At 51.2% G+C, this 21,902-nt stretch overlaps 2 protein-coding genes and 1 pseudogene across 4 annotated transcripts; 2 read left to right on the top strand and 1 right to left on the bottom strand.

Moving 5' to 3' along the window:
• The first annotated feature begins 116 nt into the window (after nucleotides 1-116).
• Nucleotides 117-15,736, top strand: ACOT8 (acyl-CoA thioesterase 8). Of its 2 annotated transcripts, XM_014859894.2 has the most exons (6): nucleotides 117-344; nucleotides 1,629-1,765; nucleotides 10,732-10,957; nucleotides 13,194-13,351; nucleotides 13,879-14,073; nucleotides 15,491-15,736. In XM_014859894.2, the coding sequence occupies exons 1-6, from the start codon at nucleotides 226-228 to the stop codon at nucleotides 15,607-15,609; spliced, it is 954 nt and encodes a 317-aa protein (XP_014715380.1). In that variant the 5' UTR covers nucleotides 117-225; the 3' UTR covers nucleotides 15,610-15,736. The 2 variants fall into 2 exon arrangements, with proteins under 2 accessions (XP_014715380.1, XP_070341505.1); XM_070485404.1 differs by lacking the exon at nucleotides 15,491-15,736 and having other exon boundaries at nucleotides 138-344; nucleotides 13,879-14,680.
• LOC123277242 (transmembrane protein 18 pseudogene) lies at nucleotides 9,247-9,966 on the top strand (annotated as a pseudogene).
• Nucleotides 15,733-21,273, bottom strand: SNX21 (sorting nexin family member 21). Of its 2 annotated transcripts, XM_070485405.1 has the most exons (4): nucleotides 21,016-21,256; nucleotides 20,568-20,835; nucleotides 19,905-20,062; nucleotides 15,733-16,832 (listed from the first exon to the last, which is right to left on the bottom strand). In XM_070485405.1, the coding sequence occupies exons 2-4, from the start codon at nucleotides 20,827-20,829 to the stop codon at nucleotides 16,158-16,160; spliced, it is 1,095 nt and encodes a 364-aa protein (XP_070341506.1). In that variant the 5' UTR covers nucleotides 20,830-20,835; nucleotides 21,016-21,256; the 3' UTR covers nucleotides 15,733-16,157. The 2 variants fall into 2 exon arrangements, with proteins under 2 accessions (XP_070341506.1, XP_014715381.1); XM_014859895.3 differs by having other exon boundaries at nucleotides 20,568-21,273.
• Nucleotides 21,274-21,902: the final 629 nt, after the last annotated feature.

Raw genomic sequence — 21,902 nt, 5'->3', positions numbered from 1 at the left:
AATCACATATGGGATTCCCAGACTGGCATTCATTTTTTCCAATCGTTAGAGAAAGGCCTGAAGACTGACAGGACCACCGACCAATCATAATCTGCCTCCCGGTTTTCTCAGGGTCCGCAGGGGATTTCCGGTTACTCAGGCAATCTGCCGGAAGCTGCGCGCTCTGTATGAGTCTAGGCGTGTCAGGTCCAGCGCAGTGCCCCGGGCTGGCAGCAAGTGATCGACATGTCGTCCCCGCAGGCCCCGGAGGACGGGCAGGGCAGCGGCGATCCCCCCGGGGACCTCCGCAGCGTCCTGGTCACCAGCGTGCTCAACCTCGAGCCGCTGGACGAAGATCTCTTCAGGTAGCCGGCCGCTTCTGGCGTGCATCCCCCCTTTTGGGACCGAGGCTCCTGATCTCGACTCCGGCAACCCCACAGCACCCTGGACGAGGATGGGCTCTGCGCGGGATGCAGGCTCTGCCGCGAATGGGAGAGAACTTGTCCTTGACATAGGTGTCCCGGCTTCCTCCCTCTCGGCGCGGGGATCTGCGCAGCCCCCCCCTAGGAGGTGCTGGCAAACTGGGCCAGTAAAGGGGTGACCTGAGATATCCTTCTCAGCAGCCTCCCTTGAGGGGTCATGCCCTCGGGGAGCCATCCCAGAAAGGGCAGTGATTTGTCCAAGGGCACACAGCTGATCGGGTTTAAAACTTATCTGCAGCTCCTTGCATATTCACTATCCTCTTACAAACCCCATCCCCACCACAACTTGGTGGGGTCTGGTTTCTGAGGCCTGAGCAGACGATAAGTTTCCTTCTCCATACCACTTAAATTCTTGACTGCAGCTGGGGATTTGTTTTGGCCTCCAGGGCTCCTACTGGCTTATTGAAAGCTGTTTTTAGGCCTTAACTTCCCTTCCCCCCACTTGATGATTACCAATAACTTCCTGGGCTGTTTGCAACGCATTTTATGAAAAATGCTAAACTCTGGGCTGGGCTGGGCTCTGGGAACCTGGAGACCTAAATTCTTCAGCCTTCACTGGGCTCACACACTGGGCAAGACTTTTCACCTCTGGGGCCTCAGTTTCCTCATCTGTACACTGAAGAGGTCAGACTTGAATTCTGAAGGCCCTTCAAGCTCTAAATCTAGTACTTGGAAGAACTGGACTATAGAAGTTCAGGGGTGTAAGTGGCAGGTCTTAATGCAGCCCACCCCCAGCTCTTGGGTTCATCTTGGTCCACTCAAGCTCTTGAGAAGATTCTGCCTTCCTCTGGTGTGGGCAGTGGAAGAAACACTGGACTTGGGGTCAACAGACCCAGATACTGCTCAGGGTGGCAGTGTTTAAGCTATGTGACCTTGCTCAAGTCGCTTTCCCTCTCTGATCCCTGTTCTTTTAGTGTAAAATAAGGGAATTGTTCCATTATCCTTAGCCAAAGTCCACAGAGGAGTTGGGCAGTCCTGAAGGCCTTGCAGTTGTATGCAGAATGATGTTAGGATATTTGCCTGGGGAAAAGGTCCGTGGCTTTCACCAGATTCTCAAAAGGATCCCAAACTCAATATGGTTGAGAGATCCTGCACAAGAGGCTCATTGATGATCACAGGATTCGGCCCAGCCCCCAAGTCTTTCCTGCTTTCTCCCTCTCCCCACAGAGGAAGGAATTACTGGGCACCCACAACCCGGCGGCTGTTTGGGGGTCAGATCCTGGGCCAGGCCCTGGTGGCGGCAGCCAAGTCCGTGAGTGAAGATGTCCACATGCACTCCTTGCACTGCTACTTCGTGCGGGAAGGTAAACCACCCCCTCCCTGCCCCGAACCCAGCCAGGATCCAGGCAGCCGCTTATTCCTGGCCTTGGGGGGCTGACTGAGGAGAGAGAGTGAGGGAAGAGGAAGGGGAGGGGGAGTGGGAGAAGAAAGAGTTAGCTGCTCCCCGTTAGGGAGCCTAGAGAGGAACAAGGCCTGGGGTGGAGAAGAGCCTTGTTCCTCCCACCTGCTGAGACTCACTGAGTATTTCATTATCTGGCTGATGATGACGAGATTTGTGGCTTAACTATTCCCTGTGGGGTCTTCATTCCTTACACACCTGCTGCCAAGTACTGTGCTGGATCCTCAGAAGAATGCTGTAACCTCTGCCAGGAGTTTGGAGGGAGGCAGTTTGGCTCGGAGAACAGAGCATCAGCCTGAGAATCAAGAGATCTTGGGTCTAGTTTAGGCTGTGAGGCTCATTTGCCGTATGACCTTGAGTGAGGTCACCTCCGCTCTCTGAGACTTGGTTCATCTCACCTGATAAATGGAGGAGGGGCGGGACCAAGGGTATTTTAATGAGACGACTTCTACAGCTGCTTACAGCTCCAGGATTGATAAAGGAGAGAGTAGTCTTTTAAAACCCATGCTGTCTTTTGAGAAACATAAAAATCTCCCTGGCTTTCCCTCCCTTCCTCTCCTAAGGCAGATGCCCCCAATTTTGAGTCCCTGTCTTCTGCATAGTCCCATGAACTCTGAAGAATTTATGGAACTTTACCATGTGTGATTTGTATTAAGAAAAGAATAGTGGGGTTTTCCCCTTCATTTTACAAATCTAAAATAGTTATGATAGTAAATATACCTTTTCCTACTACATTCCCCCCCCTCGCCCCCACCGGGGTCTTTTTATTGCCTGGCGCTCCCTGACAGTCACTGCTATAAAGTATTTGAATACTTGCCGTGGGCCCAGCCTCCTTCCTACCTTTCTGCTAGTTGGATGCAAATGTGCCCGTTATTTCTTCAGCGTGATTGGAAGCTCATAAAGTGCTGGCCTTTTTGTTTGTTTTTTGGTGAGGAAGATTGGCCCTGAGCTAACATCTGTGCCAATCTTATTTTTTTGTATGTGGGATGCCGTCACAGTATGGCTTGATGAGTGCTGCGTAGGTCCATGCCCAGGATCTGGGCCATGAACCCCGGGCTGCCAAAGCAGAGCGAACCTAACCACTATGCCACCAGGCTGGCCTCAGTGCTGGTCTTTTGATATTGTAAACTTTCTAGCCTAGTGAGACAATTTTGTTTTGTTTTGTGGGGGTAGGGGCATTACCTGATCCCTCTGAATTGGTTTCTTTATGTTGTTTCTGAAAGAATTCTGTGAGTCTTTGCAGGTTAAGTATCTAGTGCAGGGCTGGAGTGTTGCTGGTTTTCGATAAATGATAACTATCACTTTTTTTTCTTTTTTTTGAGGAAGATTAGCCCTGAGCTAACTACTCCCAATCCTCCTCTTTTTGCTGAGGAAGACTGGCCCTAAGCTAACATCTGTGCCCTTCCTCCTCTACTTTATATGTGGGACGCCTACCACAGCATGGCATGCCAAGCAGTGCCATGTCCGCACCCGGGATCCGAACCGGTGAACCCTGGGCCGCCGAGAAGCGGAACGTGCGAACTTAACCGCTGCACCACCAGGCCGGCCCTATAACTATCATTTTTTGATGATGAACTTATGAGAATAATTACAACGTGCATGATACAGAGCACAGCCCCGTACATTATCTTGTTTAGTCCTCTTAAGTAAGCATGAGGGGAGTGCATCCCTGCCCCCATTCTACCTGTAAGGAAACTAGGACCTGAAGACGTTCCGTAACTAGCTCCCACGGTGCTCAGGGAGGCAGAGCTGGGATTGCAACTTGAGTTTGTGTGTCTCCAAGCTTCATACTCTTTCCTCCTTCTGTGCATTTCTTTCTTTTTTTTAAAGATTGGCATCTGAACTAACATCTGTTGCCAATTTTTTTTTCCCTCCTTCTCCTCAAAGTCTCCCAGCACATAGTTGTATATCCTAGTTGTGAGTGCCTCTGGTTGTGCTATGTGGGATGCTACCTCAGCATGGCCCGATGAGCGGTGCCACATCCGCGCCCAGGATCTGAACTGGCGAAACCCCAGGCTGCCAAAGTGGTGCGTGCAACTTAACCACTTGGCCCCAGGGCTGGCCCCATGTGCTTTTCTTTTTCACTCTTGGGAGATAATTCCAAGCCATGGGAGAGCTGAGAGGGTACCTGTCAACGTACAAATACAGAAACCAGTTTAAGAGGCAAAATGTTTATCTGGGATCACAGAATTGCACAGGTAGAAAACCCAAATGGTGTCTCACTAGGGAGTAAAAGTCAGGAGCTTTTAAAGGCTTTGGCGGCCCAGGGTTTTGCTGGTTCGGATCCAGGGTGTGGACATAGCACTGCTCATTGGGTCATGTTGAGGCGGCGTCCCACACAGCACAAGCAGAGGCACTCACAACTAGAATATACAGCTGTGCACTGGGGGGCTTTGGGGAGAAGAAGTAGAAAGAAAGAAAGAAAAGATTGGCAACAGATGTTAGCTCAGGTGTCAATCTTTAAAAAAAAAAGACTCATTTACTTAATTAAATTTATTCCAATCTTAGCCACTTTCACCATGCACAAAATTCTTTTCTCAGGGTTCCTTTTCTATGACTTTCTTGTTACATTTAGAATTTGTCCTTTCTTCTTTCTCATAACCAGTTTTTTACTTTAGGACAAATTTACTTTCTTAACAAAAATATCTACATGTCAAAAATTTACAAGAGGTTGGACCATAGTTCTTAAATATAAACCCAGCTGGAGTTCCTGAGGGAGGAAGTTCTTAGGAACTTTTACAAGATGAATTCCCCTATTAAACCACAGCCAGCCAAAGAGACACCAGTAGCCAGCCTCCGGTTGTTAACTGTGCTTCTGACCCACTGTCTACAGCTGTTTGGACAAACAGCACAAAAGACAGAATCTGAGTACTCACAGACAGGGGATAAACCCTCAGACAGCAACAGCTGTAGCCGGCTCACACAGAGCACCCCTTCCAGACGGCAGTAGCCATGTGCCCACGTGGAGACAATTGTGTTGTGGTTAATTTACCCCAGATTGGGTATTTCCCCCAGAAGCCCAAAGAAGGGCAAAGACCTCAACCAAGAGGGAGGGAGGTCAGAACCTGAGAGGACTCCTGACTGGAGGAGCTGGTGGTACGTGCACGTGGTGAGCACCCAAGGGCACATGTTTTGGTACTGGAGCCATTCCCAGGGGAGGCCAGTCCTCAAAGGTGAGATCACTTCCGGTCCTGCTTTTTTTTTTTCCTCCTAAAGATTGGCACCTGAGCTAACAACTGATGCCAATCTTTTTTTTTTTTTATTATTCTTCCCAAAGCACCCCAGTACATAGTTGTATATTCTAGTTGTGAGTGCCTCTGGCTGTGCTGTGTGGGACACCGCCTCAACATGGCTTGATGAGCGGTGCCATGTCCGCGCCCTGGATCCAAACCGGCTGCTGGTTCGGCACCGAACTGGGCCGCCAAAGCCCAGCGCGTGAACTTAACCACTGGGCTGCAGGGCCAGCCCGCAGGTCCTGCTTTGACACCGTATGTCAACCTAGAAAAACAGAAACCAGTCTAAGAGGTAAAGCGTTTATTTGAGATCAAAGGATTGCAATTTGGGGAGCACAGATTCAGGTAGAAACCCAATATTGTCCCACTGGGGGGTAAAAGGCAGGGGCTTTTATTTTTTTTTAAGAGCTACTTTGTTGTTGTTGTTGTTTTTTGGATTTTTTTGAGGAAGACTAGCCCCGAGGGACTAGCCCTGAGCTAACATCTGCTGCCAATCCTCCTCTTTTTTGCTGAAGAAGACTGGCCCCGAGCTAACATCCGTGCCCATCTTCCTCTACTTTACATGTGGGATGCCTACCAGCGAACCCCGGGCCACCAGAACATGCAAACTTAACTGCTGCGCCACCGGGCTCGCCCCAAGTCAGGGGCTTTTAAAGGCAAAGAAAGGAGGTTGTATTACAAAGAATTTTAATTGGAGTTGAGACAGAGAGCTAGTCCTGGCTATTTTGACTACTGACTATCTTCAGAAAGTCCACAATCCTCAGTCTTTGTGATTTGGGATGTCCATTCTCCTGCTGACTTCTCAAACAATTGCTTGTAAAACAGTTGTCATTTTGGCCCCATCCAAAGGTTTCGTTCAGTCTAAGGTTCTAGGCTGCAGGCAGTTTCTCAGGAAAGGCAGCTCCAACTCCATTTTAAAATGGCTCCACTGAAGTCAGTTTTGACAGCGCCCACCCCAGGCTCTGGAGGAAGGATCCTCTTCCTTGGAAATTCTCCATCCAGGGGAGCATGAAATGAGCCATGTCCATGCTGCTATTTCAAAATAATCATCAATTATTTGTGTCCCTACCTGCTTCTTGAAAGGCTGCAAGACAGCTTAAAATAATTGGCAGCTATTATAGGACTATTAAAATAAAAGTGAAGGAACAAGAGGCTAGTAGTAACAGGGGATTTTTGGGGAAATGATTGTGTCAAAAAACTAGGCTAAGGCATATCGTTGCAGTTTTGTACAAAAGTTAATTCTGAGCTTGATACCAGCCTCTTAATCTCAAGTTCATGTGCCTGATGCTCAGTAGGCCAGGCACTGAGACATAGGTGCTTGGAGATGGAGAAAGGTTTATTCCAATTGGCCAAAACAAGAAGGTGAGAGGATAGGTACTCTCAAATCCACCTTAACAAAAGAAGAAAGCAGTGGGTTTTTATAGAGCTAAAGGGCTTGGGAGGATCAGTTTCTGAGAAAAAAGGGGAAGTCCATGTTCCTTTCACTCCAGATAAGCCCTTGGGCAATGAGACTTCTGGGCCGCCAGCTGGGGGCTGGTTATCTGGTGATCATAACTTCCTTAAAGACATTCTTTTTCTGGTGCAAAACAAGCTCATAAATCCTTGTGACCCTTGAGTCACCCCTCAGGTTAAACGAGAAAACACCAAACTAACAAGATTAACTTCTTTTCATCTGTGTCTGTTGGGAACAAGGTCCAAGGGTAATCATGTTCTTCTTTAATATTTACAGTAACCTTCAGGTACCTGTCCTGGCAGCAAGGCAATAAGGGAAGCTCTCTTACCAGTTGGTGATGTGACCCTCCACTGGGTATTTCAAATATAATCAGCAATGCTGTTCCAATGGTATTTTTAAATAAAAGATTCTGGGGTGAGGCAGGTGTTGGTCCTTGGCCATTTAGCGTATCACTTCTTTTTCTAAAAGCCCAGAATAGAATGTAGGTCAGTTTGTTTTTTTTTTTTTTTTGAGGAATATTAGCCCTGAGCTAACATCTGCCACCAATCCTCCCCTTTTTGCTGAGGAAGACTGGCCCTGAGCTAAAACCTGTGCCCATCTTCCTCTATTTTATGTGGGACGCCTACCACAGCATGGCTTGACAAGCAGTGCCATGTCCGCACCCGGGATCCGCACCAGTGAACCCCAGGCCACCGAAGTGGAATGTGCGCACTTAACCACTGTGCCGGGTGGCCCCATGTTTGGGGGGTTTTGGGGGAAGTATTTCTGTAGAGAGGTAGAAGAATGTGGTACAGGAGTCATCTGTCTTGGTATAGGTTTAGAGCGTGGAGAATCTAGAGAGGAGTCAGCAAACATTATTCTGTAAAGGGCCAGATAGTAAATATTTTAGGTTTTGTGGGCAAAAGCAACAATAGACATTATGTAAACAAATGGGTTTGGCTGGATTCCAAAAAAATGTTATTTATGGCATCAGTTTCCTCATCTGTACAATGGCATAAGACCCACTTTGCTTAGTTATTGTGAGACCAACGTGAGAAAAGAGGCCTCAGTAACTAATGCTGCCTGGTCCTAGCACTCACTTCCTCACCCTCACCCCCTTCCTTCAACATCCTCCAGGGCTTGCCTGCTCTGTTGCAATAACAACTTCCAAGACTAGGTCTGGAACTCATTCATGCTGGTGGGTAAGTCACTAGACTGAAAGTACATTTTAGTTGCAGCCCAAGAGTTGCATGAAAGCTACTGTGTGGTTTTTTTAAGTTCTTTCTGAGGAAAGGGAGGCTTCCTTCCCAGTTCCTGAAATCAGACTGCACGTGTAGCTATTTCCGGTGTCTGGACTCTTGGGAAGCCTTTCTCAAAGGCCTTTGACCTTTGTGCCCATTCGGTTAAAGGTCCCCGTTGGCAATGCCAGATGACAGACCACTGCACCAACCAGCCCGGCTTCAGGGCTTCACAGTGATGTTGATTGCCGTTGAATGAGCCCCTGGTGCCTGGGTGGCTCCCCATTTGGATCCGGGCGCAGGAAGCAGCACTTCTCTAGACCTTCCACTTTCGTCTGAAAGTAGAAAATCATCCCCGACTCTCACCGCCTAGGTTTCACGGTTCCCTAAGGTCAGCCAGACTCAGAGAGACACTGAAGGACCTCAAGGACACCAGGGAGACTCTCTTGCCTAAAAACCCTCCCCGCCTGCTTGTCGAGGCTGATAGGCCCCTCCAGGGCCAATGCCTTCATCCTGTATTGGGAGCGCAGAAGCCCAGAAGAGAAGGGCCAAGTGACTTCCGCTTGCAGCAAGGATGAAGTGACTGATCGACAGCAGGCTTTTCCTGAGAGAGAATGAATATTGAAACAGACAATGGCCAGGCCATATAGAAAAACAGAACTCCGATCCCTGTTGGTACAACCAGCACAGGAAGCCAACCTACTGTCTACAAGTCACACTTGTGGAAAGTCAGACCACCATGTCTAGCAACCACTCCAGAAAGCCAAACTATAGCCCCTGTAACAGTCAGCCCCAAAGAGCCAGGACTTGAGGAATAACTGACAGCTTCCCTAATTTTGTTTATGTTTCCAACTTAAGACCAACTGGGGAAAGCCAAACATGCACACCTAACCAATTACATGGGACACCCTGCTTCTAGTTAGCCTGCCTACAACTCCCCATGCCACCAGCCTACAATCACGGCACACCTGAAACCTCTTTATTTTTTGAGGAAGATTAGCCCTAAGCTAACAGTGGCTGCCAGTCCTCCTCTTTTTGCTGAGAAAGACTGGCCCTGAGGTCACATCCGTGCCCATCTTCCTCTACTTTATATGTGGGATGCCTGGCACAACATGGCTTGCTGAGCAGTGCCATGTCCGCACCTTGGATCTGAAGTGGCGAACCCTGGGCTGCTGAAGTGGAATATGCACACTTAACTGCTATGCCACCGGGCTGGCACCTGAAACCTCTTTTTTGGGGCTGCCTGGTGGCGTAGTGGTTAAGTTTGTGCATTCTGCTTCACTGGGCTGGGGTTTGCAGGTTCAGATCCCAGGCACGGACCTACATACCACTCATCAAGCCATGCTGTGGCAGCGTCCCACATACAAAATAGAGGAGGATTGGTATAGATGTTAGCTCAGGGCCAATCTTCCTCACCAAAAAAAAGAAAAGAAAGCTTTTTTTGCTATAAAGCTTTCCCATTCCTCTGTATGCCTTTGAGTCTCTGCCAACTATAAGTGATGATGGCTGACTCCCTTGCAATACTAAACTTTGAATAGCCTTTGCTTGTTCTCAAAAAAAAAAAAAAGGCATCAGGGTGGGGTAGGGATGACTGGGTGGCAGTGGGGAGGAGGTGGCCCTTTCCGGAGACAATGCTGTCCGCCTTCTCAGTCAGCTCTTTCCCCACCAGCATTCCTGCTGTGATCATGCAGACAGACTGGACCGAGCTGCGGCTCATAGGGCTGCCTGGCTTCCATGTGGTCTGGCTGCTGCTCACGTGTTTCTCCTTCCAGAGGTATAAACTGTAGGTGGGGCATTTCCTGTGCCTAATTTTAGTCTGTTGTGCTGAATATATCAATGAAGTGGCAGCAATGAATTGGAGGCCAGTATTTGGATTCAAGGGGGATGGTATTCGGATAGTGTTTTCAGCAGTGCTGCTGTTCCACGCCGTGATCATTTTGATTATGTGGGGATGTAAGTCTTTGAATGTGATGACTGACCTGAAGAACTTACAGGAGAAGAGAAAAGAACGGAAAAGGAGAAAAAGAGTAATTCACAGCAGTTGCTTTGTGTGTTTATGCTAATTATTTCCTCCCTCGTATTGTTTCGAGTGTTCAAGTGCATGCGGTCCAGGCATCCTTCTGAGCAACCGAGTTGTGTTTGTGCAGGTGATTCTTTATTGTGACATCCACCTTACAGAACACACCCTCAAACACTGATGCCATCAGGGTGCTCGTTACCCTGGATCCATCTTTAGGATGTTTGTAGTCTTTCTAGCTAAGCTATATAAATAGAGTCTGTGCAGAGCCTTTCATAATTTGCCAAGGAGTTCACATCATTTCAGTAATTAGTATTAATTATAAGACATTCAATTAATATAAACATGTTAAACTAAGTACAGTAGTCCCCCCCCCCCCCATCTGTGGTTTCGCTTTCTGCTCTTTCAGTTACCGGGAGTCAACCACAGTCTGAAAATATTAAATGGAAAATTCCAGAAATAAACAATTTATTAATTAAAAAAAAAAGCTGGGAGTAGTTATTTTATTTAACAAACACTTATAGAGCACCTATTATGTGCCAGATATTATTCTAAACACTTTACAACTATGAGCTAATTTAATTCTCATTAAAATCCTGAGAGGTATGAACACTATGATGGTCCTCATTTTACAGATGAGTAAATTGCTCAGAGAGGTTAAGTGGCTTTCCCAAGGGCACACAGCTGGTGAGTGTCGGAGACAGGATTTGAATGCAGGAAATCTGGCAGTGTCCCTTCTGTTCTGTGCTGGTGACAGAGAGAAGCTCCACCTGCACTGGGAGCATCTAGATGACAGGGTCTGGTGTTCTCTCTCTATTCCCTTAGCAGGCCTCTCAGTCAGTAGCTACTGAGCAGAAAACGAATGGAGAATGAGTAGCAGAGGTGCCTGTCCAGCTAGTGTGATGGTGACTGGGCCTATGGGGCTCACTGTGTCCCTTGTGCCCACTGCAGGGGACCCAAAGGTGCCAGTGCTGTACCAGGTGGAGCGGACGCGAACAGGGGCCAGCTTCTCAGTGCGCTCCGTGAAGGCCGTGCAGCATGGCAAGGCCATCTTCATCTGCCAGGTGTCATTCCAGCAGGCCCAGCCCAGCCCCATGCAGCACCAGTTCTCCATGCCCGCTGTGCCTCCACCGGAAGAGCTGCTTGACAGCGAGACCCTCATTGACCAGTATCTAAGGTGAGAGACCCGGAGGCTCCAGGCCAGTGTTCAAACTGCAGTTGTCACCTGTTAGTGGGTCACGGGATCCTTTAGTTGGTCTTGACCAGCATTTAAAAAATATAGACTAGAAAAGAAGATATTGAAGTGTATTGATGTAGTAAAGGTAAGAATCCTTTCGGGAAACTTTAGCTTCAGTTGTGTGCGTGGGCATGTGGGCATGTGCAAGTGTATTGGGTCATGCTGTGAAACGCAGGGCTTATGGTTCAGCCAGTTCAGGTGCTGTTACAGCTTTACTGGTTGTTAACGTATTGAAATACTTCTGTAACCTCTTGGTAAATCCAGGCCTCCCCAGTCCCTGAATGGTCCCCCTCCTCCTTTGGGGTCGCCCGTAATCCAGCAGCCTAGGAGTTAATGCCTGGCCGGGGGGAGGGTCCCTGCTGCGGAGCTGTGGCCTTGCTGCCTTTGCCTTAGTGTGTGTTAAATATTTTGAATGTCACCTGGTAAAACATATTTACTTGGATCACAGCTAATAAAGTTAGAAAAATGCAGGGGGCAAGGGAAAAGAGCTCTAGGTCCTGACACAGGACAGACACATGGATTCTGGCCAGGGCTGTGCCTCCATTAGTGCCCACTTGCTGTGTGACTTTGCCCAACTTCCCACCCTCTCAGAGCCCTGCTTTTTTTTTTTTTTTTGAGGAAGATTAACCCTGAGCTAACATCTGCTGCTAATTCTCCTCTTTTTGCTGAGGAAGACTGGCCCTGAGCTAACATCCATGCCCATCTTCCTCTACTTTATATGTGGGATGCCTGCCACAGTATGGCTTGCCAAGAGTTGCCATGTCCGCACCTGGGATCCGAACTGGCGCACCCCGAGCCGCAGAAGCAGAACATGCGAACTTAACTGCGGCGCCACTGGGCAGGCCCCAGAGCCCTGCTTCTTAATCTGAGAAATGGGAACTGTTGTTTCTGCCTGCCTACTCCACAGCTCCTGTCATCAGAAGGAGAGCTCCTGTCTGTGCTGCTTGCTGGGGAGGCAGCAGGTGTGATGGGATGGATGTGGGTTTGAACCTGGGAAAGACCTGCCTTAAATCTAGACTCCGTCTCTGCTAGCTGTGTGAGTTTGGGCCAAGTTGCTTTTGCACTCTGAGCTGTGCCCTCAGTTATAAAATGGGGCTGATCATAATTCCTGCCTCGTAAGGCTGCTGTGAGGATTGAGCTAAGAGATAATAAGGTACTTAGTGGGTGCTCAGTAAATTGTTATACCACTCTGGACAGAGAGGAATAAGTGTGGAACCTGGTATGGGGTTAGAGCCCAAAAATGTTTGCTGGGATGAAAGGAAGACATTGTTCTTACATGTCCCTAAATTTAGAACTGTGCTGTCCAATAAGGAGGCCACTAGCCACCTGTGGCTATATTCAATTAATTAACATTAAATAGAATTAACAGTTCTGTTCCTCAGGCACTCTAGCCACATTTCAAGCACTCGATAGCCACATGTGGCTAGTGGCTACTATAGTGGACAGATACACAACGTTCCATCATCACAGGAGGTTCTTTTGGACAGTGCTTGAGAGGATAGGGAGAAAATGGAAATACCAGTGAGGAGCGCTAGGGGTGGTTGTTGCCATGGCGAAGGGGCTTCTCTGGAAATGGGCTCCTCCCCCTGGGGTCACAGTCTTCTCAATTGTTTAGGCTTAGGTGACTCAGTCCACATTGGGCAGCCTGTTTCCTGAATGTTTAGAAAAGTGAAGTGGTTAAGAGTCTAAACTGTGGAGCCAGGCCTGCTCCAAATCCTGCCTCCTCCACCTCCTGAGCAAGCTACTTGGACTCTCTGTGCTTATTTCATTTATCAGATGGGGGTGCTGATAGCAGTTCCCCAGGGGTTGTTGTGAGGAGTTAATGTGTGTGAAATGCTTAGAACGGTGCATATTGTAGGGTATGCCTTATGACTGCTGTGTTGGCTTCAATAGCATTATCTTGTCTCTCCACAGTGTCTATTATGAGGTAGGTTATTTTGCAGATGGGAAAATGGGCTCAGAGATTACTAACTTGCAAAAGGCCACATGGCTCCTAAGTGGCAAAGAAGAGATTCAAATATCATAGGATCCTGCCTGCCAGAGCGGAGGGGAGCTTCGGGGGGAGGATAAGGCAGGGGTCCCTATGGAGGAATGAGGGGGGTCAGAAGAGGCAGCTCAGAGGAGAGGCTCCCCCTCTGCCTGCGTCTCCCCTAGTCCATCTCCCCTTTACTTTCAGGGACCCTAACCTCCAGGAGAAGTACCGAGTGGGGCTGATCCCAATTCCTGCCCGGGAGGTGCCCATTGAGATCAAGCCGGTGAACCCACTGCCCCTGAGCCAGCTGCAGAGCATGGAGTCCAAACAGATGTTCTGGGTGCGAGCCCGGGGCTATATTGGTAAGAGGACCCCATGGACTGGAAGAAAACACTCTCCAGGGGTGTAGGCCTGTGCCTCCTTTGTCTTGTGTGGCCTTGGGCATGTTACTTCCCCTCTGTGGGCCTGTTGCCATATCTGCCTGATGGGGAACGTGGCTCAGCTTCTCACCAGGGCCCTCTCAGCTCCTTGCATGGGGAGAATGGGGAGATGACTATAATCCTAACGTAGGCCCTTTCTGGGGAAGGCAAAGGCAGCTTGCTGAAATTCTTCTCCAGGTCCACTGCTAACCATAAGGGGCCTTTGTGCAAATTGGAAGAAGACACTTCCAGGGTCTGGGGTGGGAGACTTGGGGAGTGAAGACTGGATCTCAGTCCTCTCTCCCCTGCCCCACCTCCCTTGTCCCCCATCGCACACATACCTTGGGCCAGGTGCCTAGTGAACAGTCTGCACATCTGTGCACGGCAGCCCCTTTCTCTCCTACCTCCCTGCAGGTCCTGAGCTGTAAAGCCCAGGAGCCCAGGGCTGATGGGGCCGGAACCTATTGCAGGGGAGGGCGACATCAAGATGCACTGCTGCGTGGCTGCCTATATCTCGGACTATGCCTTCCTGGGCACAGCAGTGCTGCCCCACCGGTGGCAGCATAAGGTGCACTTCATGGCCTCCTTGGACCACTCCATGTGGTTCCATGCCCCCTTCCGAGCTGACCACTGGATGCTCTATGAGTGCGAGAGCCCCTGGGCTGGTGAGTGTGGGGCTACGTGGGACAAGGGCACTGACCTTGGGGTGGCAGGGAGCCCATCCACTTCCTGTGGGGCACTACACAGGTCATTTGCTCTCCTGCCCCCTAGGCTTTGGCATCCTTGTCTTCAAAATGACAGTGAGAGGTTCGAGGACAGAACACCTGCTCAGCTCTTAATTTCTATAACATGCTGGGAATATGATTTACTTTATCTCATAGACCCACTTCAGATTCTCTGTATGATCTTTGGCAAGTCCCATCTCCTCTCTGAGCTTCAGTTTCCCCATCTAAGCAAACAGGGTCACATTAGAACAGTGGTATCCAAACCTGGTGGCCCATCAGACCGCCACTTGGGGGAGCTTTTTCAAAACAGATTGTCAGATTTCATTCCCAAGATTCTGACTCAGCAGGTCTTGGATGAGGTCCAGGAAACTATTTTTAAGAAGCTCCCTAAGTGATTCTGACGATTAAGCTGGTTGGGGCTCAGGGCACTGAGCAGTCTCTGAGGCCCCCACACCTGGGACACTCCTGGTGGCGGACAGAGAGAGACCCAGACTCCTTCATCAGTGTCTAGTCTCAGAGTCCTGGCTTCCTTTCCAAGGAAGTACATTTCCAGTGAATAAAAGCCTTGCTTTGTAAAACAGGCACAACAGTTAAGGGACTCAGGGAAGGGGACTCTCAAACACCAATAACATCACAGCACAGGAGCAACCACCCTGAAATTAGGACACTTGGGTTCGAGTTTAGCCTGATCCTTAAGGCCAAGTTCCTGAGCCTCTCTGGCCTTCAGTGTCATCATCTGGAAAATGAGATGACAATGCCTGCTTCACTTGGCTACTGTGAGAACTAAGCGAGCCCTCCTATGTGTAAGGGCAACCAGGGCTCCCTTCATCACCATCAGACTCAGGCCCGAGGCTAGCTGGGAGAGGGAGTCTCCAGGTGGGAGGGAGGGGTGGCCAGACCTCATGGCCCCTTTCCTCCCCACTGAGCCCCTCTGTCCCCTTGGGGTCGGGGAAGGGAAGGGTGTTGTTAATGAATTACCAGCTTTGAGGGCCTGGTTTGATTTACTATAAGAGGAACTGAAGGGTTTCCTAATACAAGTGGCCAGAGTTGGGGCACATCTGCCGAGCCAAGCTACTGACGGAGCCTGTGGTCAGAACTCCTCCCAATGTGATCTTTTTGAGGAAGCCAGGGGATATGTGAAAGTGCTTTTAAACTGTCAAGTGAGGTTCCCAAGGGAGGAGCTACCCCCCAGTGACTGACCATAATAGGTTTATAACAGGGCGTGTGGAGATTTGGAGTGACCATAGCACTCAGTGGGCCCTTGTAGCAGGCGGCCCGACCTGGGCTGGGCCCTTGTCAAGGAGTGTGCTTGGCTGTGCTGAAGGAGAGAGGCCATTTTAATCCTTCTCATCCACAGGTGGCTCTCGGGGGCTGGTCCAAGGGCGGCTGTGGCGTCGGGACGGGGTCCTGGCAGTGTCCTGTGCCCAGGAGGGCGTGATCCGAGTGAACCCTCGGGTCTCAAAGAGCAAGCTGTAGCCAGAGGCACCAGCTTGGCCTGGGGCTTCAAGGATCTCACTTCTCCCTCAACTCCTGAAGCAGGAGTTACAGTCGAGGGCTGGGCCTTCTGTCCCTTACATCTAATAAAGAGACCGATACCACTGGAGCTGCTGGCCTTTAATTCCCTTGGGCCAGAACTGCAGCCCTCCCTCCAGCCATCAACACCAGGACTCCAGAGGCAGAGTCCCTAGCCCTTCAGCGAGGCCACCTCGCTGGCTTGGAGGCCCATGGAGAAGGGACCACTGACTTTGACCTGGGCACAGCCCCCACCTGTTCATAGCTGGAGTGGCTGCAGCAGACTTCTTCCCTGCACCATCCCTGGCATCCCCAGCCAAAGCTTGTCCTGAGTCCAGCTCAACAGAAGAACCGTGCTTCCTTGGTCTGCTACAAAATCTCTGGGGAACTTCTAGGGGTTCCCAGCACCCCCTACAGCCTCCCAACTGCTGCCCATTTCCTCATCAGCACCCCCCAACACACACATCCTACGGCAGCGCCTCTTCCCCCAGTGGCGTTAAGTCTAGGCAAGGTTAGTCCAGTACCTCCTTGATAAGCAATTCTTTGAGACTAGGGGGTGGTGTGGGGGTCAGGCCTGCCTCCTGCAGGGCCTGGAGCCGGGCCTCCGAATGGCGTTTGTCCAGGCCCAGGCGCCAGGAGAGCCGGACATGGGCCTCCAGAAAGGGTGCCAACAAAGGGTGGGGGCTCTTGTCTCCCAGCAGCTGTAGGGCCCTCTCACAGCACGCCCGGGCCTCCCCAGGGTCCTCCAGCTCCTGGTGGCACACAGCCAGCCCAGCCAGGGTCAGCAGACGGCGGTCTGGGCCAGAGGGGTTGCCCAGCTGGGCCTGCAGCTGCCAGGCATTGGCCCAGAGTGCCAGAGCCTCGCGATAGAGGCCAGTGCAGGTGAGGCTCTGTGCCCGCCGCAGCTCGGGCAGCACGAAGAAGTCCTGCAGGTCTGGGGCGTGGCGCAGTTCGGGCACTGCCTGCAGGTGGCCCAAAAACTGCTCGAAGGCCCGGCTGCGGCGGGCAATGGTCTCTGCAGTGAAATTCCGGCGCAGGCGCTTACGGGGGAAGGAGATGGCAGCCATGGGGCCCCGGAAGTGCCGCTGCAGGTTTCGGTGCAACCGCTCAAAGTCCGAGTAGCGGCGAGAGATCTGGGCTGGCTGGTGATCGGGTGGCCCTGGACCCATCACGGCGAGGGTGTAGAGCTGTAGAGAGGGTGGGGGTGAGGGCAGGTGCAAGTTGTCCATGGGCCCCTTGCCTCCCCACACCCACACTTCCAGCTCTGTTCCCGCACCTCTTCCCTTCACCCCTGAGGCTGGGATCGGGGGGTGGGAGCTGCTGGGACAGCAGCTAGGGAGCCCAGTCCCATCTTACCTGAGGCTCGTCTGAAATGACCCAGGCCCAAGGCAGCAAGGGAGAGAAAGACAGAGATGAGCTTCAGTGCCCGCAGCTGCTGCCCCTTTTGCCCCTTCTAGGAAGTACCCCCTTCCCACAGGGCAGTTAGCTCTTCTGACAGCCCTTCTGGAAGCCCCCCCAGGCTGATCTCTTGGGCTTCTGAGCCAACCTTTAGGACTAGCTTGGAGCTTTGTTCCACTCTGGACACAGAGCTCCCACATCCCCAGCCAGGTTATCCCATTCCAGACCTGGAGGGCAGGTTTGCAGACAGCCCTAGTAGCGATCATTGTGAAAAGTGCATTGGACTGGGATTCAAGCTCTAACCCCAGGCCAGCTACTCCCTCATTGTGTGACATCAGGCAAGTCAGGCAAGGCAGTCCCTGTCTTGGGTCACTCCCACTCTAGTGAATGAAGTGTTGGCCCGGATCAGTGTTTACTCAAGTGTGGGCCGTGTAGAAATGTTGGTACCCGAGATTTTTGGGTGGTAAGTACTAGAGTAAACAACACTGAATCAGAGGCAGGAGGTGAGTCCCGCTGATTCCCTTTGAATCTTTCTGAGTACAAGTTGAGAAGCTCTCTGTTTGGTTCTAAAAAAGCACTTCTAACACTTCTCAGCTCCATTTTTAGAAAAGAGCCAGAGAGCGAATCTCGGGTCAGGGTCTTCAGGCAACAGCCTGTACGCAGGGTTGAATGACACTGGTTCGCTGCACTGCTTTTAATTTTATGGTTATCTTCTCTTTATGGCAAGTAAGGCTTTCTACATACAGTCGTGCTATAAAGTTGTCTTTTAAACTTATTTTTGAAAACTAGGTCTATTTAAAGAAAAATGTTAAGCAAAGAATGGTACAAGTAGCATTTGGATAGGACAAGAATTGTGACGCTGGTACTGGAATGACTGAGGTTTGGGAAACACTGCCCACAGTGACCAGTGAGCTTCCTCCCAGGTCTGAGAACCCGGATATGAATTAATCTATAATAATGCTGAACCAACAGGTTTAAAAGGGGGATTAGCAAGTGTTAGATGTTAAAGGCATACTAACACCAAACCCAGATTCTTCTCTTGAATTTCTCCTGTGAAACTGCCAATATTATAGCCTCCCTGGTCAATTAGGTTTGCCTGCTCTATCCTCTCGAAGATTCACAGCGTACATTAATATTAAGGATTAAAAAGTTAAACAATAGAGAAACATTTTACTCTCGTTCAACTCTGCTTTCCCAAAACATACTGACTGCAAAACCTCCTTTTTTTAAAGAACAGTTATTAACATTCTAGGGAACCAGTTTTCTGCGGAAGACACTTCAGGAAGCACTGGTCTATAAGGACCCCTTATGTTCATCTAGCTTTAATTTTTACTTTTTGACAACAAAACCATTTTATCTCCATTATTTCATCTGATGCTTTAGTGTCCCACCGAAACAGAGAATAATGATAGTAGTGGCTCCATTAACTGAGCACCCACCCTGTGCCACAGGCTGCTGGGCACGTTCATCTACTATTTGATAAAGCGTCGCTACCTCTGTTTGACAGCTGAGGACGCAGCCTCAAAGCCGGGGCAAAGGGCTCCAAGACTTGCCCAAATCACACAGCTAGCCAGTAAATGGCCCAGCTGGGATTCAAAGCCAGGCCGATCGAATTCCAAAGCCTGTGCTCTTAACCCCCAGGAGAAGTTAAATTGGCATTTAGGGTCCCCAGTGGCAAAAGGAGTGATAACTGCTCCTTGGGGTCCCCTCCCTGTGCATGACCCCTGGCCAGAACTTGTGCCACTTAAGACTCGATCATCAGAATCAATCCCAGCTCAAATTGGAGCAGTCACCCCATGGGCGCGGCCCTTGTTTACTAACAGCAGCAGAGAGAGGCGGAGAGGCCCAGATGTGGGACAGGGCTCCAGGCCCCCTTCCTGCTGAGTCAGAAATAAAGGAGGGTGGTGAGGAGGAGGGAAGTGAGAGGCAGGGAGCTGCTACTGCCAGGACTAGCTAGGTCAGGCTAAGTTTCAGGCCTGGCGGGGAGCAGGACCTGGCCCACCTCATTCTCCATGTCAGTTTCTCCTTTCCACAGCCAGGAAAACAGGAACTCCAAGGCCCTCCCCACAATGTCCTTCAGCTCAATCCTCTATATCTAACCCTTAGGACAAGATGCTTCTGTAACAGGGTGGGTGCTCAAGAACTGATTCACCAGGGTTGAAGGAGGCCACAACAGGTCCTAAATGCCACAGATTTCCAATCCAAAATTAAGTAATAACGATCTAGTTACCATTTTATTGAGCTCTCCATAATGCCAGGCACAATGCTAAGGGCGTTCTGTGCACTGCCTCACTGAATTCCACCTAACAGTCCTCTGCACTATCCCCACTGCTCAGATGAGGAAACAGGGTCATCAAGGTTACACAACTCACCCAAGGCTAAACAACTGGTAATAAGTGGGATTTGAATCAAGGTCTGGATCCCAAACTCATTTTTTTTAACCACTAACCAATCCAACTTGGGTCTTAAGTCTGACCCAGATAATCTTATAATCTTTCCCCTGTAGCTTGCATCTTGCTACAATTTGCAAAACCTCGGCAGAGGGCTGGGGTTGGGGGTTGGGAGTTGTGGGCCTGGGGGGAGGGGCGAGGGGAGGCACACACACCAGGTCTCTTAGTCTCAAAACGAGGAGAGGAGGCAGGTCCATAATCCCTTCTTCACTCAGCCTCAGAGAAACTAAGTCATTTGCCTGAGGACTTGCTCAAGTTACATCCCCTTTCTGGCCTCAGTTTCCTCATCTGTAAAATGGGGCAGCCATTTATTACTACATAGCCAGACCCCAGGGGAAGTTGGATCTTCCCTACTTTCTCTTAGCCAGACTTCTAGACTCACAGCCCAGGGGTTCCTGGACCATCACTCACCACGTACTTGGAGGGTGGGTCCTTGACCACGTTGGCACTGGTCACCTCGAAGAGCAGCCGCTGGGGTACCAGGGTGTTCCGGGACTTCTTCCAGAAATCCTGCAACTGCCGTGCCAGGAGCTGACTGCCCCGCTGCCCATCAGGTGGGGGGCTCCGTTCTGTATGAGCACACGACCAGTCAGCCACATCAGTGGGCCTACGACCAGGGTAGACATAAACCACGTGCCATGACCTCGCTCGTCCTCCCAACAGGTGACATAAGCTTTATCACCATTTGACATAAATGGAAACTGAGGGCCAGAGAGGGGCCGGGTGCCAAACACCATGCCTGGCAGGCAGTAGGTGCTAAATAAATATCTCCGCCCCCAAAACATCCCTAGCACATTATTACCATTTGTATCCCAGACTGTACATTGAATGCCCGCAACAAGCCTGGGGTGGGAGTGATTTCCCCCATCCGACAAGAGGGAAAACTTGGCTCAGAGAGGTGTTGTGACTCTCTCAAGGTCACATAGCCAAGAGGTGGCTGGAGCACTTAAACAAGTGCTGGAGTTTCGGCTGGATCAACTCAGAGCGCCCGATGCTCCTGAAGCTCTCTTGAACGCGGCTGGGTGGAGGCCTAATCGGCCCCCAGGGTTCGCGCCTCCATCCTCCCCCACTCGCCTGCGTCTTCTCCCGACGCCCCGTCCCCGGGGGGCAGCGGGTCAGGGCCGGCCTCCTCGTCCTCCTCCTCGTCGTCCTCCTCATCTTCCTCGGCGCTGGTGAAGCTGAGAGTGCCGCTGAGGCGGGAGGACAGGCCCTCGGCGTCGTCGTCCTCCAGCTCCGAGCTCTCCGGGAACTGCTCGGCCTCGGGGCCGGCCGCCTCCTCCTCCGGGCCGTCGCCGGCCAAGGCGTGCCGCAGCCGGTGCAAGAGCCGCGAGGCCATGGCACCCTGGGGGGAGCGCGCGACGCTGGGTCCCGGGCGGGGACTGGAGGAAGACCCCGGCCCAGCGCGGGGAGGAGCAGGGGCGGGGCCTAGAGCTGGGGAGGGAGGGGCGCCGCGGAGGCCCCGCCCCCGCCCGGTCGGGGTCTTGCGAGTTCGGGGATTCAGCTGGTGCAGCCCTCCTCTCACCCGCGGTGCTTGGCGCCGTAGTCTTCCCCGGAGGGGCCTGGGACTCTTCCCACGTCTCTTTCGTCCCCTGGCGCGTCTCTACCTCCTGCGCCCCGCCGTGCACTCAGGGGCGTGCCGCTCCACAAGGGTCCTGGTGCAGCCCCCCGTGTACTCTTGAGGCCGGCCGGGCTCTGCCGGGCTCTGCAGGGCCCAGGCCGCTCCGAGAGCCGCTCCGGCCGCTTCCTGCCGCCGCCCCGCCTCCGGCCCCGCCCGCTCCCCGGAGCCGCCCAGGAATCCCGGGCCCTTGGCTCCAGAAGGGACTTGGGAATCCTGGGTAGGCCTGGGCGAGCCCCACGCCTCCTGCAGGGTCGTCCTCAATCCGGAGGGGCTCACACCACCCGCGAATCCTCCCACCCCTCCCGGAGACCTAGGCTGGCCCCAATCTATCCCCCATTTTCCACCCAGCACTCTTTAACTTTCCAAAGTCATTAAATGACGGTAGGAAGCCCATCTCTGTGATGAGGAAACTGAGGCCAGAAAATATGTGATCTGGGTTAGAATGTGACCTCGCTGGGCTTAGGTTTTCTCACATATAAAATAGGAACAATTAATATTAGTATTAAATTTGCAGCTCTTGTAAGGATCCTAGTCCAGTGCCTGGCACAGAGAGGGGGCTGCGGGGGATGATCAGTTACATAACGATTATTGTTTCTCCAGAGTTCACTCATTCAGAGTTCGCTCATACAGAGTTCGATCTCATTTGAGCCTCACACACAGGATGTAGGCAAATGTTGAAACTGAGACTCAGAGAGGCTGAGTAACTTGCCCAGAGTCACAAAGCTTGCCAAAGGTTTCTGAGAGTGGGTCTCTGCAGCCCAGGTCTTCTGATCTCTGCCTCTTGTTCTTTT

Source organism: Equus asinus, chromosome 15, assembly GCF_041296235.1.
Source record: "Equus asinus isolate D_3611 breed Donkey chromosome 15, EquAss-T2T_v2, whole genome shotgun sequence".
NCBI lineage: Eukaryota > Metazoa > Chordata > Mammalia > Perissodactyla > Equidae > Equus > Equus asinus.
The sequence above is the reverse complement of the archived record's forward strand: the minus strand, read 5'-3'. Positions and strand labels throughout refer to the sequence as shown.

What these genes read in the sequence shown, in the direction of transcription:
- ACOT8 (XM_070485404.1), top strand. Translation starts at nt 226, where the DNA reads ATGTCGTCCCCGCAGGCCCCGGAGGACGGGCAGGGCAGCGGCGATCCC. An exon ending in CTGGACGAAGATCTCTTCAG is followed by an intron (nt 345 to 1,628) that starts GTAGCCGGCCGC and finishes CTCTCCCCACAG; the next exon opens with AGGAAGGAATTACTGGGCAC. An exon ending in CTCATTGACCAGTATCTAAG is followed by an intron (nt 10,958 to 13,193) that starts GTGAGAGACCCG and finishes CTTTACTTTCAG; the next exon opens with GGACCCTAACCTCCAGGAGA.
- SNX21 (XM_014859895.3), bottom strand. Translation starts at nt 20,829, where the DNA reads ATGGCCTCGCGGCTCTTGCACCGGCTGCGGCACGCCTTGGCCGGCGAC. An exon ending in GGCGTCGGGAGAAGACGCAG is followed by an intron (nt 20,063 to 20,567) that starts GCGAGTGGGGGA and finishes GTGCTCATACAG; the next exon opens with AACGGAGCCCCCCACCTGAT. An exon ending in ACCCACCCTCCAAGTACGTG is followed by an intron (nt 16,833 to 19,904) that starts GTGAGTGATGGT and finishes CCCTCTCTACAG; the next exon opens with CTCTACACCCTCGCCGTGAT.